Source organism: Maylandia zebra, linkage group LG1, assembly GCF_041146795.1.
Source record: "Maylandia zebra isolate NMK-2024a linkage group LG1, Mzebra_GT3a, whole genome shotgun sequence".
NCBI lineage: Eukaryota > Metazoa > Chordata > Actinopteri > Cichliformes > Cichlidae > Maylandia > Maylandia zebra.
Window position 1 is genome coordinate 40261210 of NC_135167.1, and position 19963 is coordinate 40281172.

At 43.2% G+C, this 19963-nt stretch overlaps 2 protein-coding genes across 4 annotated transcripts in view; one reads left to right on the plus strand and one right to left on the minus strand.

Moving 5' to 3' along the window:
* trim33l (tripartite motif containing 33, like) overlaps window positions 1-1450 on the minus strand; it is a 13976-nt gene extending 12526 nt beyond the window's left edge. Inside the window, exon 1 of the mRNA XM_004571086.4 lies at window positions 1298-1450. Coding sequence (XP_004571143.3) covers window positions 1298-1315 — 18 coding nt within the window. The 5' untranslated portion in view covers window positions 1316-1450. The remainder of the gene's footprint in view (window positions 1-1297) is intronic.
* On the plus strand, window positions 1287-19562 carry LOC112435606 (putative C-type lectin domain family 20 member A). Of its 3 annotated transcripts, XM_076886265.1 has the most exons (7): window positions 1287-1345; window positions 1446-1525; window positions 2952-3151; window positions 17575-17931; window positions 18017-18343; window positions 18414-18511; window positions 18904-19562. In XM_076886265.1, exons 3-7 carry the CDS (start codon window positions 2989-2991, stop codon window positions 19042-19044), a joined length of 1086 nt encoding a protein of 361 aa, XP_076742380.1. In that variant the 5' UTR covers window positions 1287-1345; window positions 1446-1525; window positions 2952-2988; the 3' UTR covers window positions 19045-19562. The 3 variants fall into 3 exon arrangements, with proteins under 3 accessions (XP_076742380.1, XP_024660109.1, XP_076742376.1); XM_024804341.2 differs by lacking the exons at window positions 1287-1345; window positions 1446-1525; window positions 2952-3151 and adding exons at window positions 16030-16281; window positions 16557-16610; XM_076886261.1 differs by lacking the exons at window positions 1287-1345; window positions 1446-1525; window positions 2952-3151 and adding an exon at window positions 16315-16610.
* The last annotated feature ends 401 nt before the right edge of the window (window positions 19563-19963 follow it).

Consider the following 19963-nt stretch of genomic DNA (forward strand, 5'->3'; position numbering starts at 1 on the left):
GTTGGTAATTTACATTTGAAATAGTTCAGCACAGTTTTGGAAGGATGGTCTCGTTAAATACAAACAGCTTACAGATCGTGGACAGAATAACAGTACGATCAGCTGTGATCAGATCCTGATCAGATATCATGCAACTGGATCCAGGTTGGAGTCTCCTGCCGTGTAGTCGGACCTACTGAGACTGATTTATGTGATTTATATTAATTTAAGAGACTGAATCTTTCAAAATGTTGAATTTATGAACAAATCGATACAAAATGTGAACACAGTGAAACTCACTTTAATCTCATTTCAGCCTCATCTTCACTCAGTGACGCAGGTCGTCCAAAGGGGGCACAGATATACGTATATATACCCTCACTGTGTTTACAGCCCCTTGCTGCACTTTAAGAAAATCTTCCAAGTGAACAGACTAAGCTCAGACAGTCTGTTACCATGGCAACTGACTCAGAGTTCACTCTCTTTAACAGTAAACCTGAGTTTCGCTCATCTGAGAGCTGCTATTAACGGTATTTGTAGTTTGAACGCTGATCATGAGTCTGCGCTCATGTTTGTGCGATGGTGCCGTTTTGTTGGTCACACAGCTGCAGCGTTCGTGCAGTCGCGTGGAGGACAGCGCAAAGGTTTCTGACTGCAACGCTGCTGCAGATGGACAGAAACAACTTTCTGGGAAACATCGTCCATTACGTCAGAGTCTGACCCCGCAGCTGTTGTAATAAAGGTCCATATGTGGCCTCTGCGGGCCCTCCAGAGCTGAGTCCACATACTACAGCAACCACGCTGCCACAGAAACAACCGCAACTCAGCGCGTCTCCTCTGAGCCACATCTGACACTGGGCTTCGTGGGTTTGTCACCCTCAAGTCCACCCTCACGGGAAAAACCGTTAGAGCCACACATAAAACACACGCAGGCGTGTCTGTGGAGGATCTCGGTCATCCAGGTCATGGAAGTTTCACCTCTCATCAGTCCTTCAGTTACAGGGTTTAGCGTGTCTCCACTAGTCACGTCACGGAGCGCGTGCCTGAGGGCCAAGGTGAGCCGAACATCATGTAAACACAGAGGAGCGTCCCAAACACCGCCATGACGTCATCGCGCGGGAAATGGAGTTTTTGCTTCCCACGGTCGCCAAGTGCTGGCTCGGGGCGTGGTCTGACGAGTGGCGCCGCGATTTGGCGCTGTGTAAATAAACCTGAGCTGAGCTAGACCCGGACCCGAAACGCCGCTAAGGGGGCCGAGAGCCCCGTGTCAGAGACCAGCTCCGACACCGGAGGTTCAGCCGAGATGTCATGGACTCACCGTCACCGTCCGCTCCATCCACAGACACGCACACCGTCGACATTCACGGTAACACGAGTCCTCCCGGTTTAGCCTGGAACCAACAAGAACCGTTACAAACACAACACAGATATAACTTCCGCCCCGCTTCTTCTTCTGGTCCGCGCAGGTGACGTCCCGACTGTGAGCGTATTACCGCCACCTGCTGGTCGTCACCGGAAACCTGTGGTATTTACAGACCTGCTGCAGGTTTGGGAAACAGCGGAGCGTCAGAAACACGTTTATACACTCATCGACCACTTTGTTAGGTACACCTCGCTGCGAGTCCCTCACTAACATAAGGAAACACATTAGACATAAAAACACGTCATAAACATCAACCGTCACCTCTGTCCCGTTGTGTTGTTGTTATATTCATGGTGCTGGAAACCTTCCTCGGAGACGTGGGTCTACCACATCCCGGAGGTGCGCTGCTGGACTGAGATCAGGTGACTGTGGACCTTTCAACAGGTCAGTTTGCCCTCGTCTACCTGCCTGAATACACTGAGCTGCTGCCACGTGATTGGCTGGTTACATAATCAGGGCTCAACAGGTGTACCTAACAAAGTGTCCAGTGAGTGAATATATTGGATTTTAAATATATTTTATTTTGTTAATATATATATTTACCTTTTTAAATGTATTATTATTTAAATACATTTGAGATGTTAACATGTTTTGAAAGTAATTTTATGTATTACTCTAAGATAATTAGCAAATTAGTAAAATAGAGTTTATTACTGGGAAATCGAGGTGGATAATAAAGAAAAGAAGGGGCGTGTCCTGTCTGTTTTCACTGTATCACTTCGCACCAAATGCAAAGATGCTAAAAACACAATTTTTTTTAAAAAGATATCCTGATGTTACAACAAAACCGTGTCGGGCTGTGTCCTCAGTCTATAACAAGTTGAGCTTTTCTGCTCTTTCCAGAATTATAATAATTACAGCTTCACTCAAATATGGCTGAGGTGGTGAAGCAGCCCTGCAAACACACAAAACTCTGCTTCAGATTCAAATGAAGACACAAACCTGAGACCTGATGCAGCAGACGTGTTCAAGGTTTGATGCTGTGAGAAAAGCTTTATTACACTCACAGACTAGAAGTGCAGAAGAAGGTCAGAGAGGATGAATGCACGAGCACAGCTTACAGGGTATCACCTCAGTCTGGTTTCATGGTTTCACACTTCATTCCCTCACCATGTGGTGGTTGATGGAGGTCAGTCTGAGGACTCTTTGCTTCTCAAATGAATTTGAATAAGGCAGATTTTTGCATAAAGAAAAGACTCCTGATATCTTTAACCAAATAAACCTTAATGAGCGCTTACCTTTCCTGATACTACATCTGGATTTACATAAATTACGATGACCTTCTGATAGAGGAGCAGATGTTTATTATCTGGACGGTTTTAACTGTTTCCAGTTCAGCAGACTGGATGCTTCTCTTCATGTCAGCCGTTTTCTACATTTTGTGGCTCTATGAAGACAAGCTCACTAGAAAGAGAAGTGAGATGAAACATTCACTGATTCAGTCATTTAGCATCTTCTTGTAGCCATGGAAACGATTGTTATTGTAGGACTCACTGGGTTCATCAGTTGCACAAAGCACAGAAACATGTGTCTCTCTTTCATATTGCAGCTGCTATCAGGCTCAGTACACAAACCTGAGCAACAGCATGAAGGTCGCCGCTCTGCTGGCATCAAACGCCTCTGATGAGGTCACCGTGCATGGAAATGGTTTGAACAGCAGCGGGTGTGGTCAGATGGCAGCAGTACCCAGCACAGACAATGGAGGTCGTGCTGGTCTGAAGCGAATCGTACCGATGGCGCAAACGTCAGGTAAATATGTGTGTTTTTGTCCTGTGTACTGTTTGTTTGTATACATGTCTTTCTTGCTGCTGTTACACCCAAATTTCCCCTTGTGGGACAATTAAAGGATTATTCTATTCTATTCTATTCTATTCTATTCTATTCTATTCTTTTCTAAATGGTTCAAACGGCTGTCGTGAAATCAATCCATGTAGAGCAGTGTCACAAACCATGGAAGCCCCAGAAAAGTGCAATGAAACGATGAGTTTATTAACAGCCCGGAGAAAACATCAACATATGTCTCCTGACCAACATACATGTTGTGGACACTTATAAAGCAGTGGGGTACACGCCCCCCATGGCGTCAATGACAGATTAAAATAGGTTCCAGACATTAGTCACAGTTAATCGTACATCTTTAATAGCTATAACAGACATAGAACTTCTCTTTTCTATAACACCGTCCATACAAGGTAATAAACTTCAAGCCCTCAGGGTCTCTGAGGCTAATTATTGACTCTGATCGTCTGTTACCAAGTAGAATAAAATATATTAAGACACCAAATGAGTTGAGGCCTCAGGCCGGACACATTCCTAGATTATATGTATTATATGTACTGTGAGCATGCATTGCAGTTATCCTTCTATGTTCTAGTTTCCCTCAGCATGGATCACCTGGACAGTCACGCCAGTGAAGCTTAAGACCCTCAATGAACCGAACATCAACTCAAAATAAGCACAGATAGGCAATGTGTATAAAATACTTCTAACCGTACCTGTAATAAAAGTTAACATAATGGAAGGATCCTCAAATGGACATCTTCAATAAACAGCTGTAATGCAGTATCAATACTGTGAGAAACATTATTAGATGAAATAATGCTGTAAAGAATGTTATTAATGCAGTTACAATGATGCAGATTATATGGCAGCAATAAAAGAATTTCTGTATCTCCACACGGCCCTTCATCACTCCGTCTGTGAGAGCGAGCACTGTGATGGTTTAGTCTGCACACTAGGACGGGATCAATGATTTATTCCCTGATTTTTTATTTTAGGTTACAAGCTGTAAAGATTCAGTGTTTGTCTGGATTTAAAATAATGTTACAGTCAAACAAAATGTTAGAGCTCTGGACAGAGTGCAGAACATGAATAATCAGTCTGTCTATGAGAGGTAACAGAGAACACGATAAACTATGTACTTGTGTTAAACTCGCGTTGATGATTGGGAGTCACTGGTCTTCATCCACTGACACCAAACACCAGTTCTGTATGGACCGCTAACCCTCGCTGGTCTCATTGCTCTCCCGACTCTGTGATTAAACTCCAGGTCTGCTCTGCTCCCGTCTCTTCCAACAAAGGAACCTCTGGATTTATTTCTGGGAATAAACTGTTCAAATACTGTGCAATCATCATCTGTTTTTAGGTTTGGGTATACTTTAAATACGACAAAGCTGTGTTTCTGTGCTTTTTCCATGAACATTTGGACTCATGGTTGCTGCTTATTATCAACTAACTGTATTTTTTTTATCTCTTTCAGAAAAATCGAACCCATTAAAGCTGTAATTCTCGTGCTATCAGCTTAATGCATGATTAAAAAAGATATTTAGCAACAGTAACAGATTTCCCTTTTTTGGTTATCCGAGGGTTCGAGTAAAGAGGTGATCGTACACAAGTCCTCACTGTGTTTCTGTATGTAGCCGGTGTCCACACAAGAAAAGACCAGAGCCACAGAGGCTCCATGTAAACATATTACTCAGTTATATGTGAGGGGGCAACAAATCATTAACAAACTGGTTTAAATACATCATATAAAGTATAACTGTTTTCCTGATCTGACTGGAATTTGATGGAGAAAGTGCAGCTTCAGGTTGTTTAGTTCAAACTTAACTGTTAATAACTGAGTGAAACTGGATACATCCATGAGGCATTTTCTCTTATCTTCTTGCTGAATGATGACATATGGACCTTTGTTGAGTCCAAGCTTCAGATGAGTTCATTTTAAACATTTTGAACATTCTTCAGTCTCCCCAGCATTTTATTGCCAACTCATATACAGCTCCTCTTTAAGTTAAATAAATTCATCATTTATTGAAGCGGGGACAGGTTTCTGTTCAGCAGTCAGACCGACAGAGAGTCAGAGCTGCGTCACATTTATTACAGTTTACACAATACAACACAACACCTCCCACCATAAAACCCCCCAATGGTTCTAAGACAAGGCACTGTGTGTGTGTGTCTATGTGTGTCTATGTGTGTGATGGGGGTGTGTTTGTGTGACCTCCTGCTCACCAAAAGGGTCATAAAAGCAGGAAGCTTACAACACAAGAAGCAGATCTGTCAGACAGGATGTATCTGCAATAAAACCTCCCCCAGCACAGAGAGGCTGAGGTGGTCAGGATCAAAGGAATGTCTTGATCCTGCTGCTTAAACTAAGACTTTACAAATTTAAGAAACACAATGACAACATTCAACAATTTGACTTAACAGTTTGATTTTAAATTTGACTGATTTATTTTAAGAGGCTGTGCACCACAGGCTTTTAAGGTGTGTCTGACAATCTGAGCTCTGATTTAACTGAAGAATCAAAGTAGAATAATCAAAATCATGAAATGTATTCAAATTAGTTTTATTGGCGCCCTGTTTGCCATCATAGTTGTGAAAAAGTAGAGGCGTGTAAAGTTGTTCTTTTATTTAGTTCATAAAATAAGATGAAAATTACAAATTTCATGCATTGAGAAAAACAGCTGAAGAAGAAAAATCATAGTTATTAAAAAGAAAATCATTTGCACCTGTTTCCTGACACCACAGCAGGACCCTCAAAGCAGAGCGTCACCCTGCTCAGGAGAGTCGTGATTAGAGGCCCAGCAACACTAATCTACAGAGTAATTACTTTTCAAACATTACACATACATATACTCGATTACTAACCCTAATATACACAATAATTTAGGAGCTAGCTACTGATATTTGTCAGTCAGATAACTTCTAAAGATTAAAAGACGTAATCGATTTATCATTAAAACATCAGCCAGTAATAATGAATACACAGATGATGTCACTTCCTGGTGTGCAGACTAAACCGCCACAGTCTTCCTTCTCACTGTAAGCGGCTGTCTCCTCCTCTCTGTGGAAAACCTTCCCATCAGGCTGCATCCTCCACCTCAGCCTCACCTCCTCAGTGACTCCTTGCTCCGCCAGCTTCTCCCTCACCTGAAACACAGTTTGCACACATTATGACAGTGTGTAAAATCAACAAGTGTTTGAAACCTGATGAAGACACAGTGACTGATTTATAACCAGCACAATCACCGAGGAGCCTGAAAATACCAGGATCACTGAACTTTCATTCTTAAATTCTTGAATTCATGACAACACTGTTGTCATTGACTATTTTCTTTCTTGCTGACTGAGGACATGCCGACAAGTGGAAAATGCCACCAAATGATCCTCTGGTTTTTTAGTTTAAAGATGCAAGAGGCTGCAGTTTGGTGGGGCTCTGCTGCAGCTCTGCAGCAGGAACAGGGTGTCGTGTGTCCTCTGACCTGCTGCAGGATGGACTCTTGCACTGCGGGGTCGTTCAGGTCTGCAGAGCCCGCTCTCAGCTGAACCTTCACCCTGCGCTGCAACACTGGAGTTTGGACATCTGCAGAGAAACAACAAGCCGATCAGACCTGGAGGATCAGGCTCTGCAGTAACAGTGAGCACAGACTCACCCTGGTAGCAGAGGAAGGGGTGGGTATTATCGCATGGCTGGAAAAGCAACGATGATGATGATTGGTCCACCATCACACAGTCCCCATCTCCTGATTGCAAAGTCAGAGGCAGGAGCTGGACGTCGCTGCCATCGGACCACTCCCAGCTGTTGCTCAAACCAATCCAGGCATATGACAAAGAGGGAATCAGCCATCTATTTCCATTCACTGAATAACTATCATACATGTGTGACGCCAGCAGAGTCACGATCTCCGTGTTGTTCACCACACTGTTGACGGTGCTCAGGTCTGTGTACCTCTCCCTGCAGTAGGACCGAGCGCCATGAAAGCTCCTCGAGTCCTGCACCAGGATGTAACGGCCAGCATCACCTGGAAGAGAAACGAGCAGACAGAGTCAGAGCACAGGCTGGAAATGTTCACCAACAACATTCGCCTTTTTTAAACTACAAACTGATATTTTTAAGAAATGCTGATCATGATATCTTTTCTTCGACTAAATGTGTTTTAGTTGTACATAATAATATAAATATATAAATATATCTATCTATCTGAGAGACTATTGTTCCTTCGTCGTGGTGCTTTAAGGTGCCGATGCCACTCACCGCTGTAACAGATGAAGTGCTTCTCTTCTGAACAGTCTCTGGTCGACCAGAATCCCAATGCAGATACCGTCACACACTTCCCCACACCAGGCTCGCCTGTGCCCCAGTTTGTGAAGGTTGATTTACCTGTTCCAGTATAAGACCACTTCCAGACCCTGAAGAGTCCGATCCAGAATTTTTGACTCCCCACCAGCCGTTGAGCCGCCATAGTTTCGTCTTTGCTGGTGAAGGTGGCGAGATCGGTGTACTTCTCTCTGCAGTAAAGCTGAGCTTCGGTCCAGGTCTTTGACTGAGTGACGAAGTGGAACTGTCTGTCGCACTGACCAGACTGAAACTGGCAAACGACCACATAACCTGAGAGACGACACAAGAGACAGCCCTGACTGCAAAAACACACGCCACCCAAAACGTCACCGATTATTCTGTGCCAGGAAAACTTCCGTTTATCGCTTTGACTCAACAAACTCTGCTCGTCTCCACTGATAACTGTGAATCGTTTTGATTTATTAACATCTGAAAAACCAAAGTGGTCCACAGGCGATCAACCACACAAAGTTTGATATTTTTGGCAATTAATTATTTTATGTCTGTTCAGGTATTCCACTCTTCTGCAGTCGAATAAAGAAGTCGTGAAAATAAAATTTCTCCAGATCAAAGTAAAATTAGCTCCAGTATACCTTCCTGGTTATACTGGAGGGAGTTTTTTCTTCCCACTGTCACCAAAGCGCTTGCTCACAGGGATCATCTGATTGTTGGGGTTTCTCTGTGTTACTGTAGAGTCTTTAACCAACTGTTGCTGTGATGTGGTGCTGTATAAATAAAACTGAACTGAACATTAGCTGCAGTTCCAGCAACAGAGTAAACCTCAAAACATTGATGCAATTTCTGCATCACTAACTGAATCTATATAAATTCCAGTGGCAATACAACACCAGCTGTTTGTGATGGCATAACGTCACAGCTTCATTCAGTCATGTTGGTGAGATACACTGAAATCAGGCTGTAAATAAAAGAATCAGTAAAACGTGGCACTTTACACAGAGACGCCACACATAACCTGCTCCAGACCAAGTTATGTGTTTATCATCAGTTGCTATGGTGATCTAGCAGGTGAAAAGATGAAAACAAGAAACTGACTTTAAGCTTGATAATCACACTCTCACCTCGTAGCACACAGTTTCAGTTTATTGTGGTTTGAGGCCGACAGGTCGCCACATATCCTTGTAACTAAATGTGTGAGAGGGAGACATGTTTGCTGACCTGAGAGCAGCAGGAGGAGCGCTTCACCACACTTCATGACGGACAGCTCGGAGACTGTAAGCACTTCTTCTGCAACCATTTCATCATGGACACAAAACGTCATCAGCATAGAGGGACACTTCTTTATTGTTACTGAGTTATTTCTCACTGTAAACTGTCAGCGTGTTCCTTTGTGGGAGTCTGAAGACATTATTTTCATGTGTTTAGCATCACATTCCTGTGATACAGGAAGGAGGATAATCACAGGCCTTAAATCAACCCTGGCATTACTCCTGTTTGTTCTCCAAATTGGGACGATTAATGATAGATGGGACCTTCTAGTCTACAGTTCCACAGTGACACTGACCTATCCCACCGGCTGACAGCAACAGCTCTGTCATGAACTTGAAACAGTGTTAAATTCCTGTTAAATCACTCAAACCAGACTTGAAGAACCAATGTGGCCCAATGAAGCCAATGTACAGATATTACAGACTGAATGATTCTTCCATCAACATGAATTATTACTCATCGCTTCACATGAATATGAGACAAAAGAGAATCTCAGAACGTACCTGCAGTGAGGAGATGGGGTCAGCGTGTTTGTCCACGAGACACCCAGACTGTCCCTCTAAATATACATCTGTCCCTCCCTCCTCTTCCTCCTCTCTCAGAAAGTCATCAATAACTATGTAAAAACCCGGCACATGTTCTTAGACATATAGAAGTGTTCATTAAAGTCTATTTGGTTAAAAGATTTATGGAGTCGTTTCTGAATGCAAAAACAGGCATATAAATCTGAAGTTGACTTATTCACACTCATTTCAGATGCAAACGACTCGCCGATCAGAACAGGCTGTGACTGAAGTGTGAAGCTGTTAAATCAAAGAGATGGAAGATAGAAACTGTGAGCAGGACGTTGGGTCAGTTGATTTATTTTACTTCTCTCTTCAGTTTTACTCCATTAAAATGAAGTTGTATTAAAAGCTTTTGAATCTTATCATCATTTGTCAGTACAGACGGAAATCTTGGCATCTTCATTTGAATCTAAAGCAGAAGCATTTCGCGTGTTTGCATGGATACAGCACAGTCTCTCTGCCTCACCACTTTGTGGTTATTTGAGTAAAGCTGTAATTATATTATAACTCTGATAAAAGAGTGTTCAGATTCAACTCTTCATCTAAAATGATCTGTGCTGACCGACTGAAGACATGTTTTACATCTAACTTCTAATTGTACTGATTTGGCAGTTTTTATATTACAAATATTTAATATTAAGAATTTATTTTTTTCCTGCTTCTTGATTGTTACAATTCTCTGTAGTAATCATCACGTTGGCATCTTTTGTTTCAGTCAGGTTTCAGAGCTCATCACAGCACAGAAACAGCTTTAGTGAAGGTTACAAATGATCTTCTTATGGCCTCTGACAGTGGACTCATCTCTGTGCTTGTCCTGCTAGACCTCAGTGCAGCGTTCGATACTGTCGACCATAATATCCTATTAGAGCGATTAGAACATGCTGTAGGTATTACAGGTACTGCACTGCAGTGGTTTGTATCATATCTTGTTTGTTTTTTTGTTTTTTGTTTACAAATTTCAACTGTAGTACATTCCAGTACATTATCGATCACCATCGTCATCTTATCCACCACATTGAATTTCAAGATTTGTCCACATACAAGGCCACTCATCCTCCTTTGTTTCGCCTGGTTATAAATGTGAATTCATAACCCTCCAGTTCAAAGTCTGTTCCTTTTTCCATATTGATCCAAGTTTCTGATAAGGCAATGACACTAAATGGATGTGAAAACTGGTTAAGATATTCTTTGATATGATTAAAATTAGCATAGAGACTTCTACAGTTAAAGTGGATAATTGATCGTTTATTCTCAGTTTGAATCCTCTGATTGTAGTCTTCATTTGTATAGTAACAGCAGCTGTTATTGATAGATGAGAAGAAGTTGTTGTCTGGGTCTGTGTATTGTGATCCATAAAGTTAAATGTTTTCAGTTCCATTTGATCATATTCTGCAACTGTCTGACTGATGCAGCTGTTTCTTCCAGATGTATCTGAGTTCTTCCTTCCAGTGTGTGTCATAAGTGAGTGTGTGGTTGTCTGTTACCTTGTTTGTCATCCAGATCGTGTTGCTCACTGATATTTTTCGAGATCTGCCATGTTTTTTTTGCCTGTCCCAGATCTTTAGCCATCAGAATTGTTGTCTGAAGGCCAAGAAAGATGCCAAGCGGATTTACTTTACCAGGTGGATCATCATGGCCTTGCCATATTGGTCCATTTGATTGACCTTTATTATAATTATGAATTTATTTTATTTTCAGCTGCTACAAACGGGACAGACATGACTGGGGGATAGGACAGGGAGAAAGAATGAAAGAAAGAGAGGGAGAGAAAGAAAAACAGAGGAGGGGAGAAGAGACGGTGAGAAGGGGGGAAGAAAAAAACAGAAAAGCAAACAAAACACCTGGATCACCTGTATGGAGAAAAAAACCAGAAGAGAAAACAAACAACAAAGAGCAACATAATAAAAACAACACCATCACAATAAAGTAGCTAACAGTAGATAACAGTAGATACTTTTTTAATTTCACCTGTTGAGAAAGAAAAAAGAAAGCAAGCAGAAGAGAACAAGAGTAATAGAATAAACAACATCACAATGATATATGGGAATATGACAGTAAATACTAAATGTTAAACATTATTGTGCAGCACATAAGATCAACAGAACACAGTGTGCTTTGAGGTAGGAGCCAAAAAGGGTGTAGTTTGTGGGTGTGATCACCCGTGTGTACACCTGTGAGCATGGACGCGCTTGTTTTTTTTAAAAGGTTCCTTCATGTAATGATCTGCTAGAGAGTGTGGGGGGGCCACAGCCCCGTCCTCCAGGGCATGAAGCAGGTATGGAGGAGATCAAAACTCCAGACATCCAGAGGCCCCCAGAACACAAGAGACCAAGGAAGACCCACAGAGGGGCAGCCGCGCCACTGTCCCAGAAAGAGCTGAGGAGAGTCCCAGATGAGGGCTCACTCAGCAGCCGCGGAGCAGAAGCCAGGGGGAGTTGCAGTGACGCGCCCGTGAGCTCCGCCGGCAGCCAGCTGTGCCTGAGTGACCGAGCCCCAGGCCGAGAGGCCGGGGGCACCCCACCTCCGAAGTGGCCCGAGCGAGCCCCAGGCTCCAGGCCCCGATAAGCGGCCGCCAAGGAGTGAGCCGGTGTGTACCCGGACGCCCACCCCCAGACACAAAGAACCACCAACACACCGATGTCTGAGGGAGTCCGCCACTGGCAGGGGAAGTGGTGGTAGGGGGAGATAGGCCTCCAAACCTTGGAGGGCCTGAGATGTCCCCAGAGAGGTGGTGCCTGACACCCAACCTGACATATAGACACAGACATACAGGCACACACAGATACAAACATCCATTCCCACCCTCATGCTCTCATATGCACTTACTCCACACTCAACCAACGTGGAGACAGACATAAAGAGACGTTGTACACACGATCACACTCCCCAAGCGTACTCTACGAACCGGGTCTAGGTACCCTTGCCCCTGGAGGGGGGAACTGCACCCAGACCCAGGTGGTGTTACCCTTTTTCCTGCGGTGGGGAGAGGCAGACCGCCCCGACTCCGCAGCAGCAGGGAGGCCCCACACTCCAGACCGCAGTCGGACGGCCAACTCCTCCTCCGCCATGTTTTTAATGGTCAGAACTTTGGCTTCCTCTGGTGATCCGTTTAGTTTAATGAATATTTTACAGTTTGTCGTCCAAGTGCTTTGAAATGTTCCCAGCTTCTTAAGGTGTCGTGCTTTTGTGGCTATTTCAGCATTGTGTTTGGTTAGATGTTCATTGATAAAGACATTAGATCCTTTTAATTTTCTTCCTTGTTTCAGCAGCGTGTTCTTGTGCTTTCAATTTACAAATCTTAATATAATAGCCAGTTTGTTGCCCTTCCTCCTGGGAAGAGGGTGGCATGGTTCAAGGAAGTCCAAAAAACTCCCTGAAAAGCCTTCAGCTGATCCAAAATGCTGCAGCAAGAGTCCTGACAGGGACTAGAAAGAGAGCAGATTTCTCCTGTTTTGGCTTCCTGTTAAATCCAGAATTCAAAATCCTGCTCCTCACATACAAGGTCTTAAATAATCAGGCCCCATCTTATCTTAATGACCTTGTAGTACCATATCACCCTATTAGAGCACTTCGCTCTCGCTCTGCAAATCAAATCAAATCAAATCAAAAAATTTTTATATAGCACATATTAAAAACAACAGTGTTGACCATAGTGCTTCACAGTCAATAAAAACACGAGACAGTAAAACAAACAATAGAAGAGGACAACAAACAATAGGTAACAACGCAACAAGCTAAAACAGCCAACTAGACAGAATCAAAAGCCAAAGTAAAAAAATAAGTTTTAAGACGTAATTTAAAAGACTGGATAGACTCGGCAGTGCGAATATGAACGGGGAGGTTATTCCAGAGTCTGGGTGCCACGGATGCAAAGGCCCGGTCGCCTCTCGACTTCATTCGAGTCCTAGGTTGTGCTAGGAGCCTGTGGTTGGATGATCTAAGTGCCCTGTTGGGATTGTATGAATGGAGTAAATCAGAAAGATAACTGGGCGCTAAATTATTCAAAATATTAAAAGTGAACAAAAGAATTTTAAAATCTATACGATATTTAACAGGGAGCCAATGTAATTTGGCTAAAATTGGAGTTATGTGTTCATGAATTCTCGTACCTCTGCAGGCCTACTTGTTGTTCCTAGAGTATTTAAAAGTAGAATGGGAGGCAGAGCCTTCAGTTTTCAGGCCCCTCTTCTGTGGAACCAGCTTCCAGTTTGGATTCAGGAGACAGACACTATCTCTACTTTCAAGATTAGGCTTCAAACTTTCCTTTTTGCTAAAGCATATAGTTAGGGCTGGACCAGGTGACCCTGAATCCTCCCTTAGTTATGCTGCAATAGACGTAGGCTGCCGGGGATTCCCATGATGCATTGAGTTTTTCCTTTCCAGTCACCTTTCTCACTCACTATGTATTAACAGACCTCTCTGCACTGAATCATATCTGTTATTAACCTCTGTCTCTCTTCCACAGCATGTCTTTATCCTGTCTTCCTTCTCTCACCCCAACCAATCACAGCAGATGGCCCCGCCCCTCCCTGAGCCTGGTTCTGCCGGAGGTTTCTTCCTGTTAAAAGGGAGTTTTTCCTTCCCACTGTCGCCAAAGTGCTGCTCATAGGGGGTCATATGATTGTTGGGTTTTTCTCTGTATCTATGAAGCGCCTTGAGGCGACTTTTGTTGTGATTTGGCGCTATATGAATAAAATTGAATTGAATTGAACTGAATTGAAAAATCCTGCTCCTCACATTAAATAGAATTAAACAAAATAGCTTTTTATTGTCGCTGAACATGTACAACGAAATTGTGGGTGCTCGACAACAACTGTGCAGAAATAAACAATTTGGAAGAACAGGTTGCAAAGTGCTTTGAAGTAGTGCAAACTGAGTCTGTGTGTGAGCGTCCTGAGTGATGAGGGTTACCCAGACCATGGCTCTGATTTGTGGGTGGGTGGTCAGGGTGGGGTGTGGGGGGAGGTGTGTGGGACCTGATTGAGCTGGGGTGCTGACCAGAGGGCAGCGGGTCAAAGAATTGTTGGGCAGGATGTGAGGGGTCACCTGTGATCAGTTTCTGGAAATATTCATTTGATTTATTAGGCTGTAGATTAGTAAGCATGTCCTGAAAGTCGTCCATGGCTATCTTTATTATACTGACTCTGCGTCTGACACTAACCACAACACAGGGTTTGGGACAGTTAGGTTCAGGGTCATCAGTGATGATGACCTCACAGGGTTAAAAAGCCCATCTCAACAGAGAAAGTTGATAACCGCTGTCTTTATTATCTCTTTAAGACTTTGTTGAGGCAGCTGACTCAAAGAAAGTCTGGCTGTGTTGAACTTTGTAGTATACAGTCTACAGACAAGATTAAATACTTATACAGCTTCCTTATTCTGCCTCCAAATTACTTGCCAAGTGTAAAAAATCTTGTATTTTCACTCAGGAAGTGAGTAACATCATGTGACCTTGGAAGGGGCGGGGCTACATGCATTTACACAGAAGCGTGGAGCGAGGAAGAGCCTGTTTCACCTGTGAGCTCAGTAAAAGGAAAGGATGAGTTTGGGCCCAGCAGCAGAAAAATTCCACTGAGTGAGCAGGAGTGTAATCATCATCGTCATATCCAAGGTGGAGCACCCACCCCCCTCCATCCATCCTCCGTTTACACTGCCCCTGCATCACGAGCACTGAGACACTACAGTGAATAAAGTTAAGGTGGACTCCCCATGTTACTTCCCTTCTTTTCATGCCAAATCTGTTGAGGGGCGCCTTAATTTAACTATCTATATTAAATTTTGTGTAACAAACTGGGATATTTAGAATAAAGCTATATATCGGAGCTACTTTATTATATTTTGTAACTTTGTAGCATATTATATTTTATTTATTGATTGTATTGGAGGAACTGTGACCACATTATTTCCTCTGGTATTAATAAAGCATTTTGATTCTGCTACCTCTGCAGCTCATTAGCTGCACTCATTTAACCTGACTGAGCGTGACCAGTAGAAATAAAGGATCGAACTCAGTAATTCCTGGAAACCAGATCTTTGTTCAGCGTCAGCAAACCAGCAGCTTAGCCTGTAGCTGATGACTAAAAGGACCCACAGTGCTCAAACTGCACCTTTTTCATGATCCAGGGCAGGTCTGGCTTCTTCTTTCAGTGAAATTTAGTGGTGACTTTAAAATCAGTGCATTTTATTTGTCTGTGACTGAGCCTCCATCTTTGGGAGTGGTGCTGTGTGAGACTCTCAAAGCACGTTTTGCACTTTTAGAGGAGATGCACTAAAACTGTAACATCATTAAAAAGACGCTGAAGCCAAACAAACAAAGAACAAAATAAAAACTGTTTGTTCTCTATGATTGGAACTGACATGTGAAATGTGTCGGGTTGTGTCGTCATCATCACTGATTTGTTTGGAGGAGTCGAGCTTGAACGCTCTTTTGTCCCAATTCTAATAATGACAACATTATTCAAATAAGACTGAAGTGGTCGGGCAGAGAATCAGCGCTGTATCCATGCAAACACATGCACAGCAAGCAAACCTCGGCCTTGGATTCAAATGAAGACGCAAACATTTCCAAGTGCGTCCATCTTTGCTGATGATGCAGCAGACACGCTGACCTCCAGTCAGGAGGAGGAGCATGTTCTTCCTCTCACAGACACTGAAGCCTGAAACTGCATTTAACCTCAGTCCCAGTTTCATGGTTCGACGCCTGTGACCTCGTTTAGCTCCAGTTCACAGCCCGTTCTGCCAGACGTCAGTCTGTTTGCATCTGTAATAACTTTGAATAAGTCATCTTCAGTTAAACGACTCTGAGCATCTTTAAACAAATGCACTGTAATGAACACTGGGCTGCTTTCTAAAAAACCACTTTTACAAAGTCTCTGATGGACGTGGGAGGAGGAGCGAGGATGACATTTATATCAGATGAAGAGTTCTGACTGTGTCACAGCTGCACAGACGTCTCATCGTGTCGGGTATGTTCTGCATATGTTTGGTTTATTTGATAATCTCACACATTCATTGTCTGGTATTCTAATAAACAAAATGATGATAATTGAAGGAAGACAACATTTTTAAAGTTGAACGTTTCAAATGTTGAATATGTTTGATAGTTTTGTTTGAATGATTAGATTAGATAGAAATGGAGTGAATGACAGAGACAGCTGCCTCTTTGTTGATGCTGCTTTAAGTGTTATGATTAATAATGAACGAGCAGCTGCAGATGAGATTCATGAGGACGTCTTCACAGTTTTTCAGCTCTCAGTCATGAAGAGGTGTGGACTGATCCTGCTGCTGCTCTCAGGTCTGTGAACTCATCTCAGTCGCCTCATTTACAGTTTGAATAAAACTTTTGATGTCAGAAAATCAAAGAAAGCACAAAGTGAACTGCTCCATAGGGATTATTTTAAAGGTGTCTGTAAACGAGCTTCAAGCAGTCACAGGAACACTCGTACAATCTCCAAAGACCTTTGTCATGTCAACTAAACTTCTAAAGGTTTCTTTGGGTCCAGTTAGAAGTTTGATTGACAGTTTAATGGTCGGTAGTTTGTAAGAGTTTGTATAAAGTGAAGTAAAAGAGTAAAGAAAGAAAGGAGGGAAGAGTCAGTGCATGAACGTGGCTGTTTGTGTGCACTGCTGAGAAAAACACATCTTGATTTTATTTTCTGTGTAGAAATCTGACTGAAAGCCTGAAACGCTGCAAACCCGTCAGCTCGCTGAAAAAGATCCTGACTGCTTTTACCACGTCCGTGTGCACGTTAGAGCAGGGCGATATGGCCAAAAATATTTATCATGATATTTCATTTTCTTATTGTTGCCTAACATTGTACCGGTATTACCGTGAACGGTATAATATGGCCCAGCCCTAGTGCACGTGTTGTTCAGCTTTGAGCCTCGACCACTAACACGTCGTTTTCCTTCATTGTGCACACTGAAGAGGAAAAATCGTCCAAATACATGTGCAATAAGGCCAGAGTGAAAAACAAACTTAGCACTGTTAAAGCAGCTTTTTAAGCTGATGTGAGAGTTTCGCCCTGGAGCAGGAAACCAGTGTGTAGGTGTCCACAGGCACCGTAAAACAGCTTTTAACCAGTACACGAGTTACACATCCTTTGAAGGACACATATATTAACATATATTCACGTCTTTAAAGATGTCAACAAAAAGTTTGCGTTGTGGTAGCATGTAAAGAATTTATTCTCCTGATGACTAAAATAGTCGAGCTGAGGTGAGTCTGTGACCGCGCTGACTGACTCGTGTCCTCTCAGGTTACGTGATGGTCTGCCATCTTCAGTCTGATCAGTTAGTCAGACAGCTCCACCTGGTTGACCTGCAGAAGTCCTGGAACGATGCTCAGCAATACTGCAGAGATGAGTACATTGACCTCGCCATCGTTAACAGCTCAGCTCTCATCCAGGAAGCCCAGAAAAGGGCGGGGAGCACCGAGGCGTGGATTGGACTCTCCAAAGACTGGACCTGGTCTCAAACTGGTCCAGTTCAGTCATCCTGGTTTAACATGTGGTCACCGGGACAGCCAGGGACTGATGAGTGTGTGATAATAACTGGATCTGGATCATGGTTCACAAGACCGTGCTCAGCTACTTATTACTTTGTCTGCTATGACGGTGAGTGTTTCAGACTTTGGTACCAGGGTTTGACAAACTGAACATTTTAGCTGCAGGTTTGAATCCGTCTGATCTTTTGTTTCAGCTGCGACTAACAAACACATCCTGGTGAAGAACTCAATGACCTGGTCTGATGCTCAGTCTTACTGCAGACAGACGTACACAGACCTGAGCACCATCACCAACACGCAGGACAACAGCCAGGTCGCTTCTATGATGCCATCTTATTATGAAGTCTGGATTGGACTGTACAGAAAATACTGGACGTGGTCAAACTCGAGCACAGCCTCCAACCTGCCGTGGGGGCCCGGGCAGCCTGATGACAGCGTAAACTGTGCCACAATAGTCGGATCAACAGGCTCCTTCAACAGTCATAACTGTGATGACCAACGCCCCTTCCTCTGCTCCAGAGGTGAGTCTGTCCTCTGTGTTTCTGCACAGTCTGGTCCTCCTGGGCTCATCGGGCTTTTCTTTCTCTGCAGATGTCAAACCTTCAGCCTTGAGGTCAGTGAAGGTTCAGCTGAGGGCGGGATCTGCAGACCTGAACGACCCCACAGTGCAAGAATCCATCCTGCAGCAGGTCAGAGGTCACACGGGCCCCGATACAAGGAACAGACCGCTATAACTACTGTGAAATGATAGAGAGCAGTGAGTCTGTGCAGGTTCAGGGACACGTGACAGCACACAGCTGCAGAGATACGGGGCTCGTTTAATGCAATCCCATCCATTTGTATTATTTAACCTTTTTTTAACTGGTAACTTGAAGAAGTCATTTAATTTCAGATTACTGTGAGGAGACGACGTGAACCAATGACAGGCAATGAGGCCTAATTCCAGACTTCAGTTTCATCCCCAGCCAGTTCATTTAGTTCATTTCCCCCAGAAACAGCACGAACAACGTTTTCTGCTCACTACAGAAACAACGGCTGATTAATGAGGAGCTTCTGTTAATGTGTGAAAACTGTGTTTCAGGTGAGGGAGAAGCTGGTGGAGCAAGGAGTCACTGAGGAGGTGAAGCTGAGGTGGAGGACGCAGCCTGATGGGAAGGTTTTCCACAGAGAGGAGGAGACAGCCGCTTACAGTGAGAAGGAAGACTGTGGCGGTTTAGTCTGAACGTTATTGGCTGATGTTCCTCAGATGATCTGCTGTGTAATTCAACTTATTTCCATCTCTGTACTCTGACTGCTGGACTGTAACAGCGTAGCTTTGCATGACTGACAGTTGGAAATCATCCTTCTTTATCCTAAGCTCAGATCAGAGTGTCTGATGAGCTGTTTTATGCCTCTTTGTTTCTTCTGATTGGTGAAGCTAAAGTTTGCAGGTGAGCGGGTGGGCGGACCTTCTGTGTCTCAGATATAAATGTTCATGATATCCTGTCTCTACATATGAAAGTTCAAGAGGAGAAAAAGGTGAAACTGAGTGTTCAGAGCAGCCTGATGTCTGAGCTTTTTGACTTCATACTTTATAGTTCAAATGAGCACCCAGCAATATAACAGTAGATATGCCGTATATGTCAGTGAATCGCGCATTTATGCTCTCTATTATCATATTAAATATACATTTTTCTGTCTCAGAAATGTCTCTGCTGCTGTTTGATTCTGTAAACTACAGTCATGGCTCTGCATCCATCTTCATTGTAAACTCTATTCAATAAAGTCTATTGATATTTTATTGTTCTGTCAGAACTTTCAGTTGCTTCATTTTTATGCTCTTATTTTGAATTTGATGCAGTAACACACATCATAAAGGCTGAGACAACATGAAGTTTAATGCTAAACAATAAGACGTCTCACATACAGTGAAGCTGATTGGCGGGACAGCAGTCACATGACTGGCTATGAAATCCCAGACAGACAATCCAACAGTTTGTGAAACATCTGAATGTAAAATGCTGAAAACTTCTGCTGCTCATCTGTTCACAGAAAAATCTGTGAAAGTGACGAGACAGCTGTGTGACGGTGATTTTCAAAATAAATTCAGATCAAATATTTTCTGTTTTAAAACACAAAGTGTTTCACAGTCTGATAAAACT

Coding starts and splice junctions, on each gene's coding strand:
- LOC112435606 (XM_076886261.1), top strand. CDS start 16,430: ATGATTAGATTAGATAGAAATGGAGTGAATGACAGAGACAGCTGCCTC. Junction 16,611..17,574: donor GATCCTGCTGCTGCTCTCAG/GTCTGTGAACTC, acceptor GTGTCCTCTCAG/GTTACGTGATGGTCTGCCAT. Junction 18,344..18,413: donor CCCCTTCCTCTGCTCCAGAG/GTGAGTCTGTCC, acceptor CTTTCTCTGCAG/ATGTCAAACCTTCAGCCTTG.